Raw genomic sequence first — 13,532 nt, forward strand, 5'->3', positions numbered from 1 at the left:
GGGGCGAGGCCAGCGCCGTACGGCGGGGAGGAGGGGACAAAAGCGCTGCGGGAGCGGGCGTGCGCACGTGGGCGGTGCCGGTGCCGGTGCGGGCGGTCACATGCGCACCTGGGGGGGCGGGGCGCGGCGCGGAGTGTCTCCGGCGGCGGGGCGGCCCCGGCGCTCAGAGCCGGGTGGCGCGGCTGCACGGCGCCGGGCCCCGCGGTCGGGCGCAGCGCGGAGCCGGCCCGGCCCCATGCCGAGCGCCGCCGTTGTTGAGCCCCGCCATGGGCGGCTGCGTGGGGCGGCAGCGCCGGGAGCGGCCCGCCGCCGGGAACCCCCGCAAGCGAGCAGGTGAGCGGGACCGGGCCCGCGGGGGCTGTCCCGCCTGGGCACCCCCGGGATCGCGGGCACCGGGAGGCGTCCCGTGTACCCCTGGGGGCGGCGGGCGCGGGGGGAGCGTGGGCACCGGAGGGGTGTAGTCCGCGGGGGCGGGGGGGGGGGACGGCTGTCCCGTGCGCACCCCCGGGAACCAGTCTACGCCCCCGGGGGACCCCGAGGGTTCCGGTCCGGCGCGCGGCCTCGGGAGCGGGCAGGCACCGGGGCTCCCGTCCCGACACCCCGGGGAGGTTCGCAGGGTCAGGGCTGGGGTGCGCGGCTCCTCCCGGGGAGAGGGTGTCCCGGGGGGGCTGCAGGGTGGCGGGTGTCCCCGGTTTGGGCTCAGCAGTGTCTCCCGGCACGCCGCGTCCTGCAAACTGCTGGGTCTCTGCCCGCGCCTTTCCTGCCCGGGGTCAGTGCTGCCCGTACACCGTGCTGCTGCCGACGGGGACAACCCCGTCCCCGCTCCCCGGGGTTTCGGGGGTTGCCGGGGACCCGGCCGCGCGGGGAGCGGCAGCGCCGGTCCGGACAGCAGCGGGGGGGGGAGGCTGGTGCAGCCGAATACCGGAGTGCCATGAGACAGCTCCCGGGGATGCTGCCCTGGAGGGTCCCGGAGGCCACGGGGATGGGCACGGCTACCTGCCGGCGGAGGGGACGTGGACCGGCAGGGTGAATCACGCCTGCCTTCCCCTCGCCCGCCTCCCCGGCCGGTGCAGTCACAGCCGGTAATTACTGTGTTTATGGCAAAGCGGTGGTAGGCGGCGGGAGAGGAGGAACAGGAAGCGTGTGCCCGGGGACGGGGCGCCCCAGCCCTCGCCCGCAGCTGGGGTGCAGGCGGGAAGGAGGGAGGCTTTTCCCGTCGGATGGTGCCCGCCGCTCCAGCAACACGTGCGGGTGCCGTGGCTGTCGGGTCCGGCTCTGCCTGCCGCCTGTGGGGAGCCGTCCCCACCGTGTGGGGCTCCAGGTGTGCCAGCCTGCCCCGGGGATGCCCTGCTGGGTGATGGCCCTGCTCCCCCTGGGGCTGCAGCCCCCCACCCCAGCATGCTCTGGCCCTGGGGGTGCAGGCGCTTTCTTGTGGGCATCAGTGGGTCCTGGGGTCCCTGGATGACTGTTCATTCAGCTCGGTGGGGGTGTGGGGCCATTGCCTTGTAACTCGGGGCTGCTGTGGCTGGGGGGGGAAATCCCAAAGTCTGCACCCATGTGCTCCCCTTCTGTGCCAGGCAATAGCTGGCTACACAGTCTGCGTCTCCATCACCACTACTCACTCACTGCCAGGCTCTCCTGGGATGGGTCACGATCCCCTATTGGTGTCCCTGTGCCCCTGGCAGCCGCTTCCTTGCAATGTGTCCCGTCCTGGGGGAGCGGGGCCGTCCCTGGTGCCAGGGTGCCCAGGCTGGCTCCTGCCCTTGTTTGTGTGGTGCCACCAGCCCATGGAAGCTGCTCAGCCGGTGGTGGAGTATGAAGCAAGGCTGCAGCTGCCCTCACCCACAGTACGGGGACACTGCCCCGGGCTGGCAGGTCTCAGCATGCAAGGACCTGCCGTTGGTGGGAAGGGGTGCTCTGCCTGCCCACCTCTTCTGCTGCAGGGGGCCTGCTAAGCAGCCCACCTGCCTGACCAAGGCTTGCTGTGACCCCCTGCAGAAGGGTTCTGCCAGGGTTTCCTGTGTCAGGTGACAGCATTGTCCCTGGGATGGCCAGCTTACTGCAGGGGATGCCGGTGGCACGCAGCATTCCAACCCTGCCTGGCCCAGGAGGGGACTAGCCAGCACTGCTGGAAGCAGTGCCACGTGCCATCTGGTTGGCATCTCCTCCAGGGCCGAGCCAGCCTCCAGGACCTGCTGGCTGGGACTGCTGGGCTCTCCCTGGGGCTCCAGCTGTGCAGGGAGTGAGCCCCAGGGCAGGGGAGCCTCTGGGGTGCAGCCTCCTGCCTGAGGGTCCCCACACTGGGGCACCCTGGGGTGGGCTGAGCTGTAGGCAGGGTGCTGCAGGCACAGGGCAGGAGGCAGGCGGGCTGCCGGCCAGATCCTGTTGGCTTTAGTCCGGGTGCAGCGAGTGGCTGGACCTGTCCGGCGATGCTGCTGCAGCAGGCAGGGGCGGAAGGTTGCACAAGGGGCCAGGAATAGAGCAGCAGGAGGCGATTAGAGTCTGCAGGGCCCAGCTGGGTGGCAGCAATAAATAGACAAGGCTTAGCCTCTGCCTACCTGGGAAAGGCTGCTAGGCACGCCTGCCTGCACAGGGCGGCTGCAATCAGGTCCCGCAGCTCTGATCCTGCTTGCCTGGGCCAGCCTCTTCCCTTTGCTGTGAGTGAAGCCAGGGGACAGTGCTGGCTGGGAGTCCCGCTGTGTGTGACAGTCCCAGCTGTAAGGATGTGTGCCCTGGCCTGGTGGCCACAGCAGCGTGGAGATGTGGTCCCAGCTGTGTCCTTCAGGCTGGCCATGACTGCTGCTCTGCTGCCCTCCCCGGGGCAGGTGCCGCCTCCGACCTTGCTCTGTCCTGCAGTGCTGCAAATCCCTCCTGCCCAGCACCGTGACTGCTGAATCGGCAGCACTGGCTGCAGCCAGCTGCCCTTGCTCCTCTGGGGATGCGGGAGCAGGCAGGATGCTGCCCATCAGGGATGCTCAGCGTCCAGCCCTGGGGTAGCTGAGCTCCTGTGCCCCATGGGGACTCCTAGGGTGGGTGCTGCATGTTGTGTCCAGCTCTGGGCCAGGTGCTCGCTGGGAAAGTAGGTGCTGTGTTGGCTCCAGTGGTCTTGCATGGGGTGGGATAGGACTGGTAGGAAAAAAAAAAGGTCGTGTAGTGCCTTGTGTCACCACATGCTTACCTAGGAAAAGCTGCCTGGGGGACATGGCTCAGCCCAGAGCTGGCACTGGTGGCTGTCCCCAGCAGCTGGGGTGTGTGGCATCACCTTGCCTGGCAGGTTGCTGTGCAGCCACAGGCATCCTTCCTGCCCGGCTGGGGCTCCACATCCCCTGTGTCCTGTCCCCACAGGAAGGGTGCTGGCTGGCTGCCCCAGGGAGAGGGGAGGCAGGAAGGAGCTGTTGTCACTCATTGTCCCCTGCTTAGCTGGGAGTGACAACAGCTCCTTCCTGCCCCTCACTTCCGGCCCAGCCATGGGGCCGACAGGACAGGGCTGTTCCCACGGGGCCGCAGCCTGGTGTAGGGAAGGCAGGGCGGTGTGGGGCTGGCACGGGAGGTGGCCCAGGCCCCTGCCACTGTGCCCTGGGCTGTGTCGGCTGCTGGGGTCTCTGGCGACGTGGTTGGGGGCTGTTCCATGGAGAGCCTGCTCAGTTCAGCCCATTGCTGGGGCTGCTGCAGGCTGGCAGCCCCCCCACCCCGATGATGCCCTCTGTCCCCTTGATGTCCTGGGTGCTGTGTGCCTGCCGTATTGCCTGGAGCTGGTTCCTCCCACCCTGGGGTGGGCAGAGATGATGAAGTCCTGCCCCTCCCTGCCAGGGCTGCAGCTCAGCCCCCCATAATCCCCTTCCTGCTCCAACTCACCAGCTTATTTCCTGGCTAATTCCCCAAGCTATAAATACTGCTCTGCCTCAAAGGGCCCCAAGGTTCTGCAGCCACCCTGTGAGGCAGAGGCTGGTCCCCCTAGCATGGGGACAAAGGATGTCACCTGGGGGGCCAGCTGCTGCAGGGCCAGTAGGACCTTGGGCCGGGCTAGCTTTAGCCAAGCTCCTCCTAGCTGCATTGAGCACTGTCCTGTGCTGGGCGGGGTGGTCCCTCGGACACTGTTGTGCATAGTGTGAGCAGTCCCCACGAGTCCATGGGGATGGGGAAATGGGGGGCTTGAGACTGAGCTTCTCCCCCCTCCCCAGGCCGCAATGAGCCCCTGAAGAAGGAGCGTCCCAAGTGGAAGAGCGACTATCCCATGACGGACGGGCAGCTGCGCAGCAAGAGGGATGAGTTTTGGGACACAGCACCTGCCTTCGAGGGCCGCAAGGAGATCTGGGATGCCCTGAAGGCAGCGGCCTATGCCGTGGAGGCCAACGACCACAGCCTGGCCCAGGCCATCCTTGATGGAGCCAGTATCACCCTGCCGCATGGTGAGGGATGGCACCGGGGCTGTGGGTGGGGTGGGTGCTGAGTGTCCCACGTACAAGCCCATTGGGGTCCCAGGTTGGAGAGGAGAGGGGTTCCCAGCTGCCATCCGTGTAGCTCAGCCCAGTCAAGGGGGGCAAGATGGGCTTTGCCCCGCTGCCTGGGGTGGCCCCATCCCCATTTGAGGGGTCCATGGGGATGCCCACCCACAGCTTCTCACCCTGCTCACGTCCTCAGGGTCCCTGACGGAGTGCTATGATGAGCTGGGCAACCGGTACCAGCTGCCCGTCTACTGCCTGGCACCTCCTGTCAACCTGATCCTGGAGCGAAGCGAGGAGGAGGCAGCAGAGCTGGCCGAGCCCCTGCCCAACACCCGGCGGGAGTTCGCCCTCAAGGTGCGGCTCTCCACCGGTAAGGACCTGCGGCTCAGCGCCAGCATGGGTGACACCATCGGGCAGCTGAAGAAGCAGCTGCAGGCACAGGAGGGCATCGACCTGGCGTGGCAACGCTGGTTCTTCTCAGGCAAGCTGCTCACTGACCGCACACGGCTGCAGGAGACCAAGATCCAGAAGGATTTTGTTGTGCAAGTGATCGTCAACCAGCCGCTGCCACCCAGGAACTGAGCCCCCCCACTGGTTGTGGGGAGACGGCAGGGGGGTGGGGGACAGTGGCACCTCTGGGGCTGCACTGAGCCATGTCTCAGCCCTGCTGGAGCGGGGGCAGCCCCTGTTTCCCCCCAAGGCTGCCCCCCAACTGGGTGACCCCCTGGAAAGGGCTGTGTGGGGCTGTGCCACCACAGTGGCCCCTTTCAGTTGGGGTCATGGCCACACGCCGTGTTTGCTGCAGGAGGTTCGAGACCAAATGTCTCCAGGGGGGTCGGCATGGCCAGGGCCCTGCTGCCAGGCTGTGCTGGCAGGGAGAGGCCATGATCTGCTGGGCTCCAGCTCCCCCCGGCCAGGAGGCCCCAGGGTGCTGGGCTGGGTGGAGATGTCTCCCCTCTGTACATAGTCTGTATTTATCAATAAAGCCTTTTCATCCTCTCTCTGTCCCTTGGGCAGGCTGGGGGGACTGTCACCCACAGCTATGGGAGGTCCCTGTGCCTGTCCTCCGTCTGCTCCCATGTTGGGATGGGCACAGGGTTGCCGGGGAGAGCCTGGGTGCCCCAGCTCTGCTCCCTAGTGCCACCCTGTACCACCAGCCCTGGCTCTTTGCCTGCCTGGACCCTTCCCCAGTGCATCCTATTGACATCCCGGTTCTTGCCGGCATGGGGCTACCACCTGCTTTTCCTGGCGTTCCCCTCCCGAGGTTTCAACCTGTGCCTGCCTCGGGACCAGGTGGGACAGGCCATGGAGGGGAATGGTCCCGGGACCACCTTTGCGGCCAGCATCACCTGTCCTGGTGAAAACTGTGCCTTTCTGCAGCCGGAGACTGTAGCACCCATGGGACAGGGCACCCAAGGGTGTCCCTGGGAACTGCCTGGGAGGGTGACAGTGACGTGTCCCCGTCTGTCCTTCCCCCAGGTCCTGTGCTGGGGGCTGGTGCCCAGCGCATTAACTGTCCTAGCACAGGGCAGCACCGGCCTCATCTTACAAAGGGGGAGAGCAAAGCCCAGGGGGCTGAACAATATCCCTGCTGCCAGGAATAGCTGCTGGCTCTGCCTCCTGGCCCCACGTGAGGCCAGCCCTGCTGTCAGGCTGCCCGTGCACAGTGGAGGAGCCCGGGCAGCCACCAGGTCCCTGGCAGGGCTGCTGAGATGCTCTGCACCTGAGGTCATTCTCCAAAGAGGCTCAGAGGGACTGTGGCTCCCAGCATCACATGCTGCCTGCTACTGGCTGAGAGGTTTGGGGGGGGGGGGGGGGGGGAATCGCCTACTTTTGTAGTGGGTCGCAATCCTCTTGGGTGCCAGGGAGCCCTGGGAGATGCTGGTGGGTGCTGCAGCATCTGGTTGCACAGGGATAGGGTGATGGGAGCCACAGGGAGCATCCCAGCCACCCAGGGTGGGTGGCACAGGACCGTGTCCCTGATCTGCCAAGCCTCTGTGGACCAGCAGCTGTGGGGTGTGTGCACCCCAGCTTCCTGCTCCCAGGATGGAGGTCCTGGGCAGCCCATGGAGGGGGGCAATGGGTCTCTTTAAGAGGGTGCGGGGCCAGGGAGGTGAGCCAGGGGCACCAGAAAGCAGGAGGGTGAGCTCATGGCAAAGCTGCCCCAGTCATGTGGAGCAGCCACAGCTGTTGGTGCCCTTGGGCTGCGGGACGGAGGGGCCGGCGGCATAAAGCCCTGCAGCCAGCGGGACTGGCAGCATAAAGCCCCATGGCGAGCAGAGCTGCTGGGAGCCAGGGCCGGGTGCTCCCTGCCTGCGGTGGTGAGGAGGAGATGCTGCATCCTGCACAGGGCTGTGCGCCACAGACTGACATGGAGCTGGACGTGCAACGGGCCAAGGAGCTCATTGAGCAGAAGCTGGCAGAGGAGGAGGAGGAAGAGAAGGTAGGTCCATAGGGCAGGGGGACCTGCTCGGTTTACGGAGGCTGGCACCCACTCTGCCATCCTGCGGGATGCAGCAAGGTGGCCAAGGGCTCTCGGGGGCATCAGGTTCCCAACCTGGGAGCTCTTGCCCATGGGGCAGAGCTGAGCAGCAGGTGGGTGCCCAGCTTGGCAAGTAGAGCAGGTGGGCATCCCTTAGACCTCAGCAGCGAGCTGTGAGCCATGCCCAGAGCCACCTCACTGGTGGGCTGGGGACAGAGGCAGTGGGGCTGCTCCGTGCTCAGCCAGCACCATGCAGCACCCCTGTGCCCATGCAGCAACTCAAAGGGAATGCCGCACGGGAGCCACTGGCTGTGGAACGCATGAGCACGCCCGAGCTGGAGGAGGAGAAACACCGTGGCCCCAGGAACCGGGGTGTCGAGGCTGTCAAGGTGAGGGGTGTCAGGGCATAGGGGGGCTGGGGGGTGGCTGGGGGCACAGAAGGCAAAGGGGCGCTGCATATCCCCCCCCAGGGCCAGGAGCGGGTGCGGAAGAGCTCAGTGGACCTGCGGCGGGAGATCATCGATGTGGGGAGCATCCAGCGCCTCATCGAGCTCCGCAAGCTGCGCCGGCAGCGCCGGGAGGAGCGGGCAGCCACGCCCGAACCCCCCCCGCCACCTGAGCCCCTGGAGATTGTACGTTGGGGGTCTTGGGGTGTGGGAGGGGAGCTGTTGAGACAGGGACTGGTGTCCCTACAGGCCAGCCCCTGGGGCACCCTGCCAGCCAGGGACCTCCCTAGGGAAGCAGGGCAGGGCCCCCCCCCCGTGTTGTACCCTTTCCTGCGCCCCTGTGATGCCCCAGCTCTGAGCCTGTCCTGCCCCCAGGAGGGTCCTGTGGAGCCGGAGACCTTCCTGCGAGCCGCTGTCCAGGGCAAGATGCATGTCATCGAGAAGTTTCTGGCAGATGGTGGCTCCCCTGACACGTGTGATGAGGTAGCATCCCCTCCCGGCTGCTGGCTGCCCCCCACCTGCGCCCTGCTGCCATGCCCTGCTGTGCCTGTTGGCAGTGGCTGGGACCCCAGGGCTGGGGGTATGGCTGGGCTAGGCTGGGCTGCGGTGGGATGGATCCATCTGCCAACGTGGCACCTCATCCTCCCAGTTCCACCGCACGGCTTTGCACCGCTCCTCGCTGGAGGGACACACGGATATCCTGCAGAAGCTGCTGGACAGCGGGGCCACCGTTGACTTCAGGGACCGGGTAAGGCCAGATCCTGCCCCTGGCTCCATGCTGGTCTGAGCCTCTGGGCATGGCACAGCTGGAGCAACAGCATGGCTGGGGTCCCCGCAGCAGGGTAGTGCTGTCCCCATCGTCGAGGTGGCTATGGGCAGGGCTCTGCCAGCTCAGCGTGGGCATGGGAACCAGCTGGGGTGGGGGATGGACATGGGGTGGGGCTGTCATGGCCGTGACATGGCTCTGTGCACCCAGCTGGACTGCACCGCCGTGCACTGGGCCTGCCGGGGTGGGCACCTGGATGCCGTCAAGCTGCTGCAGGACCGTGGGGCAGACCTCAACCTGAAGGACAAGGTGTGCAGGGAGAGCCCAGGGGCACAGGGCTGTGCCAGGGGCGTGGGCATGCCCCGGGGGACCAGGGCTGGCCCTGTATTGGGTTAACAGGGGTGGTGATGATCCCATCTGGGGTCCATCTCCTTCCCTCTCAAGCTGCTCAGCACCCCCCTCCACGTGGCCACCCGGACTGGGCACCCTGACATTGTGGAGCACCTCATCCACTGCGGGGTGAACATTGACTCCCCAGACAGGGTGAGTGCTGTGGCCAGAAAGCCAGCATTTGGGGAGCAATGCTGATCCCCCCTCCCTTGTCTGACACCTCTGGGGGCTCCCAGCACCTGCAGAGGGGCACATCCAGACACACACACATCCTGCCCCAGAGTGTTGGCACCTGCAGCTGGGGCTGGGACAGGCACCATCCCCCTTGTCCTTGTGGGGAGGTGTGGAGCAGTGCAGGGGACAGGCAAGGGGTCCTTGTCCCCAAAGCTGGACCACAATCCCCAGCCAGGCTGTGTCTCTCGCAGGAAGGGGACACAGCACTGCATGATGCCACACGGCTCAGCCGCTATAAGATCATCAAAATGCTACTCCTGCACGGGGCTGACATGATGGCTAAGAACCAGGTGAGTGGGAGGACAAGCACCGGGGCCGTTTGCTGCCCCACCATGTTGCACCACCCCGGCCCCAGCCTCTCTCTGCCCCCTCATGCAGGCTGGCAAGACCCCGGCGGATCTGGTGCAGCAGTGGCAGGTGGACACACGCCAGGCGCTGGAGACCAAGGAGCAGCCGCAGGGGGAGATGGAGGTCCCTGCGTGATGACGCCAGGCGGGGACCAGGGACTGGGCTCAGCTCCAAGGAGCAGGATCCAACCAAGGCTTGCCTGTGTCAATAAAAGCCAGCAAAGAGCAGCACTTGGCTCCAGGGGGCTGTGGGGCTGGGCAGCCTGCACTGGGGGCGATGAGGCTGGGGAAGCTGGGTTATCTGGCAGCATGGACATGCCCTGCCTCCTAGCAGAGGGACTCGAGTGTTGGTGACACCAATGGGCAAGGACACGAGTGGTGCAAGGGCAGGACTCCTCGCTGCAGGATGCCCTGGCTGCTCGCAGTGCTTCAAAGTCCCACCTGGGCAAACTCAGGGAGGAAACGTACATTGAGGGCAGCTCAACCCAGATCCACGCTGTGCTGGAGGCTGGGTCACACTGGAGAGCGTAGTCATACCCCTGCTGGGCTGCCACGCTGCGGGGCAGGATGGCTGCTTGTTCTCCCGCCTTCCCCACTGGAGCCATCCGTAAGGCGACACGGCAGCCTGTTTGCAGGCTCGGTCGCATCTGCTGAGTGCAGTGCTCATTGCTCCCTACCCAGAAATGCTCCTGCTCACCCATTTACAGGAGATCCTACACCAACATCAAAGTGAGCGAACTCTGCCTACAGTCCCGGGACTCCCCGCAATGCCTCGCCCCTCCCTGGCCCTGCAGCCCGGCCCCGTAGGTGACAGAGGAATGGCTGCCAGGGCTGGCAAGTGGAAGGGAAAGCGCAGCTGGGGTGGCCGGGGCTCACTGGGAGGGGTGCTGAGCTCCCGCGGCCAGCTGCTGGAGGAGAGGAGAGCACCCTGAGCTCATCCGGTGCCGCCCTCCACGTCGTCTGCCCAGCTGGGTCGCGGGTCCCTCACGTGCCCCGTCAAACATTAACAGCCCCTCAGCAGGGCAAGCGGCACGGCCAGCAGCAGCACCCATCCACCATGGCGCTCAGCACCCGCCTCGCCTTGCCCCTCCGGCCCACCCTAGCAGCTCTGCGCCGGGCAGCCCCCGGGCAGCACCGGGGGCTCAGCACCCCCCAGGGACCGGAGCACACACTCGACCTCAGGGGCATCTTCCCGCCCCTTGCCACCCCCTTCTCACCCACACAGGAGGTGGACTATGCCCGGCTGGAGGGGAACCTGTGCCGCTACGCCAGCATCCCCTTCCGAGGTAAGCGCTGCCTGCTGCCCCTCTTTGTGCAGGCTCCTGCCAGATCCCTGCCCGCCGCAGGGGCTTCGTGGCAGTGTGCAGGCAGCCTGCCGGCTTCCCAAGGGTGCTCAGCCTCCAGCCGGACTTTGCTCCGGGGCTGGTAGCCCCTTGGATGACACACTGGGGCCCTTTGCACGGCGAGTGCCCAGGCAGCCCAGGCACATGCGTGTGTCCTTGCACACCCCCACCACATTCCAATGCAGGCTTGCACACATCCTCCACACGTAACTGCAGGATTGCACCTACCCTCTGCACACCTGTGCATACTCACACAGATTCAGCACCACGGGATGCATATTTGTTGCTTGCCCAGGATGGATGGATGGGAGGAGAGGGGCTGCAGGAAGAGGCTGGGGGGTTGCAGGGATGTGCCCTGGGGTCTCCCCTCTTCTGACCAGGCTGTGACTCCATGGCCAAGGACAGGAGGGGGCACACTGTGGGCTGCAGAGCCCTGTCTGGGTGCCCAGGGACAAGGAAGGGAGAGAGGATGATGGGGACACCCAACTCTCCTGGCATCCTGGAGCCCTGGATGCTGTGGCAGATCCTGGCAGCACTTGGCTGGAGCTGGCCTGCCTCTGCTGGCAGGTTCCCAAGGAAGGGGTCTGTGAGCCCCAGTCGGGGACAGGGTGGCCCAGCCTGGCTGCAGGCACCAAGAAATGCCTCGCTAGCGGTGCTGCATGGGACAGTTTCTGGGGATGAAGGCATCCAGGTGGTGTGTTCAGCCCACAGGGTGCATGGCACACATGAGGGTGCCTGGATAAGGGGGTACATACCCACACGTGCCCTACGTGGAGGAGCCCAGGGATTTGTGGGGCACCTGCGGGAGCCACCTGGCCCAATGGGGCTGCTGGGTGCAGGCACTGGCCTGCTCTGGGTGCCTGGTGCCCACTCGAGAGTGGGGTGCACAGAAGGCAGGAACGGCCGCCCCGTGGGCACCCTGCTCCTATGCCTGAGCCCTGCCCTCCCCACACTTGCATTTCAGGGCTGGTGGTGCTGGGTTCCAACGGGGAGTACCCCTACCTGGCACCCCGTGAGCGGCTGGAGCTGGTGAGCTGCGTGCGCCGGGCTCTGCCCAAGGACCGCCTGCTGCTGGCCGGCTCAGGCTGCGAATGTGAGTGCCTGTGCAGGCAGCATGGGGGCCATGTGTCCCCCCCTGGGTCATCCCTCACCCCTCTGCCTCCTCCCCAGCCACCCAAGCCACCATCGAGCTGACGGTCAGCATGGCAGAGGCGGGAGCAGATGTGGCGCTGGTCGTGACACCCTGCTACTACCGGGGAGCCATGACCAGCGCTGCCCTGGTCCAGCACTACACGGAGGTGAGCCATGCCCAGTGCCCGCCGGCAGCCCCAGCTGGGGCAGCAGGACAGGGAGTGCATCCTGCATGTCTCTGACCCAGCCCAGCTGCTGAGCTTTGCCCCGCTGCCCACAGGTTGCCGACGCATCCCCCATCCCCGTGGTGCTCTACAGCGTCCCCGCCAACACTGGCCTGGACCTGTCTCTGGAGGCTGTCCTCACCCTGGCTCAGCACCCCAACATCGTGGGGATCAAGGACAGCGGTGGGGATGTGAGTGGGGCAAAGCTTTCCTGGGGCTTGCGGGCCACCAAACCTGGCCCTGAGCTGGGAATGGGGAGCTGGGAGTTGCAGCCCTTCCCCAGGCCCTGGGGATGCTGCATGAGCCCCATGGGGGGAGACAGGGTGATGCCCACCCTGTGGCACAGCATGTCTCTCCCCAGATTACCCGCATGGGGCTGATGGTCCACAAGACACGGCAGGAGGATTTCCAGGTGCTGGCAGGATCAGCCGGCTTCCTGCTGGCGAGCTATGCCCTGGGTAGGTGCTGCCCTTGCTTGGCTGGAGGCACGGGATGCTGCCCTGGGGCGTACCGAGGGGACTGGCAGCCGGGTGGGGGGAGGCAGGCGAGGGGCGGTGATGCCTGAGGGGTGCTGGCTGGGCACGGCGTGCTGAGCTGGCTGCCAACGTGCTCCGGTGTCCCCAGGTGCCTCTGGGGGGGTCTGTGCCCTCGCCAATGTCCTGGGGGCCCCACTGTGCCAGCTGGACCGCCTGTGTCGCGAGGGCCGCTGGCAGGAGGCCCGCGACCTGCAGCACCGGCTCATCGAGCCCAACGTGGCGGTGAGTGGGCAGCACCCCCGAGGATGCTGCAGGATGGGGGTGCCAGACCATGGCAGAGCCGGGGGGCGGCGAAGGACGGAGGTCCTTGGGGGTGGCCCAGGGGGACAGGATGGCACAGCACCTGGCTGGTGAGCCGAGCCAGGCTGGAGGCAGTGGGGTGGGAAATGCCAGCCCTGCTGTGCCAGGAACAGCACGTCCGCTGGCAGCGAGCACCTGCCTGACGCCCCGTGGGAGCCTTGCCGCCTATTTATAGGCAGTGATGTAGGGAAGAGCTGGTCCACCCACCGCGGGGTGGCCTGTCCTTGCCATGAGGAGCCCGCCATGTCACAGGGATGCTCTTGTGCGTGGCCATGCTCTGCACCCCCACCCCAAAGCTGGCACTTCATGGGGGGCCGCAGTCACCTCGCACCCTGCCCAGCCTTGCAGCCCCACATGGAGGAGGGCAGGAGTGATGGTGAGCAAAAAACAGGGTCAGCAGGAGCAGCACCCATGGGGCGTGCTGCCCTGTCCCACGGGAGCCAGCAAGCCCCCGTGCCCTCCTCCCGCAGGTCACACACCGGTTCGGGATCCCAGGGCTGAAGAGAGCCATGGAGTGGTTCGGCTACTACGGGGGTCCCTGCCGCGCACCGCTCGCCCCGCTGAGCCCTCCCCAGGTTGAGGAGCTGAGGGGCACCTTCAGCGCCAACGGCTGGTTGTGAGGGGTCCCCCCTCGCCCCTTTCCGCACCAGGAAGGCACAGGAGCCAGGAACCCCGGGAACTGGGGACATGGTGGGGACACTGGGACGTGGCCAGGAGAAAGCCACCCATATCACTCCTTCCGGCTGGACAGGGCTGCCCTGCGCAGAGTGGGTAGCGGGGACATCCAGCACCCACTGGCCACCCTTGCATCCCTGCCAGCCCCTGGGGTCCTGCCTGGGAAGGCATGGATTCCTGCATCAGAAGCCAGGAATAAACCTGCTGCCCCAC

General features: G+C 66.4%; 3 protein-coding genes across 5 annotated transcripts; all 3 read left to right on the plus strand.

Annotated features, from left to right (window-relative positions):
* The first annotated feature begins 56 nt into the window (after window positions 1–56).
* Window positions 57–5,444, plus strand: UBTD1 (ubiquitin domain containing 1). Its single transcript, XM_075758142.1, has 3 exons — window positions 57–333; window positions 4,182–4,409; window positions 4,642–5,444. Exons 1-3 carry the CDS (start codon window positions 267–269, stop codon window positions 5,025–5,027), a joined length of 681 nt encoding a protein of 226 aa, XP_075614257.1. The 5' UTR covers window positions 57–266; the 3' UTR covers window positions 5,028–5,444.
* A 675-nt stretch (window positions 5,445–6,119) lies between these two features.
* Window positions 6,120–9,338, plus strand: ANKRD2 (ankyrin repeat domain 2). 3 transcript variants are annotated; one of them, XM_075758144.1, is made up of 10 exons: window positions 6,120–6,243; window positions 6,726–6,888; window positions 7,203–7,316; window positions 7,398–7,559; window positions 7,749–7,856; window positions 8,023–8,121; window positions 8,350–8,448; window positions 8,584–8,682; window positions 8,955–9,053; window positions 9,142–9,338. In XM_075758144.1, exons 2-10 carry the CDS (start codon window positions 6,778–6,780, stop codon window positions 9,244–9,246), a joined length of 996 nt encoding a protein of 331 aa, XP_075614259.1. In that variant the 5' UTR covers window positions 6,120–6,243; window positions 6,726–6,777; the 3' UTR covers window positions 9,247–9,338. The 3 variants fall into 3 exon arrangements, with proteins under 3 accessions (XP_075614259.1, XP_075614260.1, XP_075614258.1); XM_075758145.1 differs by having other exon boundaries at window positions 6,124–6,243; window positions 6,796–6,888; XM_075758143.1 differs by lacking the exon at window positions 6,120–6,243 and having other exon boundaries at window positions 6,589–6,888.
* Window positions 9,339–10,135: 797 nt separating this feature from the next.
* HOGA1 (4-hydroxy-2-oxoglutarate aldolase 1) lies at window positions 10,136–13,532 on the plus strand. The gene is made up of 7 exons (XM_075757506.1): window positions 10,136–10,396; window positions 11,418–11,546; window positions 11,624–11,751; window positions 11,865–11,999; window positions 12,170–12,266; window positions 12,433–12,566; window positions 13,115–13,532. The coding sequence occupies exons 1-7, from the start codon at window positions 10,168–10,170 to the stop codon at window positions 13,262–13,264; spliced, it is 1,002 nt and encodes a 333-aa protein (XP_075613621.1). The 5' UTR covers window positions 10,136–10,167; the 3' UTR covers window positions 13,265–13,532.

Source organism: Balearica regulorum, chromosome 7, assembly GCF_011004875.1.
Source record: "Balearica regulorum gibbericeps isolate bBalReg1 chromosome 7, bBalReg1.pri, whole genome shotgun sequence".
In the NCBI taxonomy this organism is placed as follows: Eukaryota; Metazoa; Chordata; class Aves; order Gruiformes; family Gruidae; genus Balearica; species Balearica regulorum.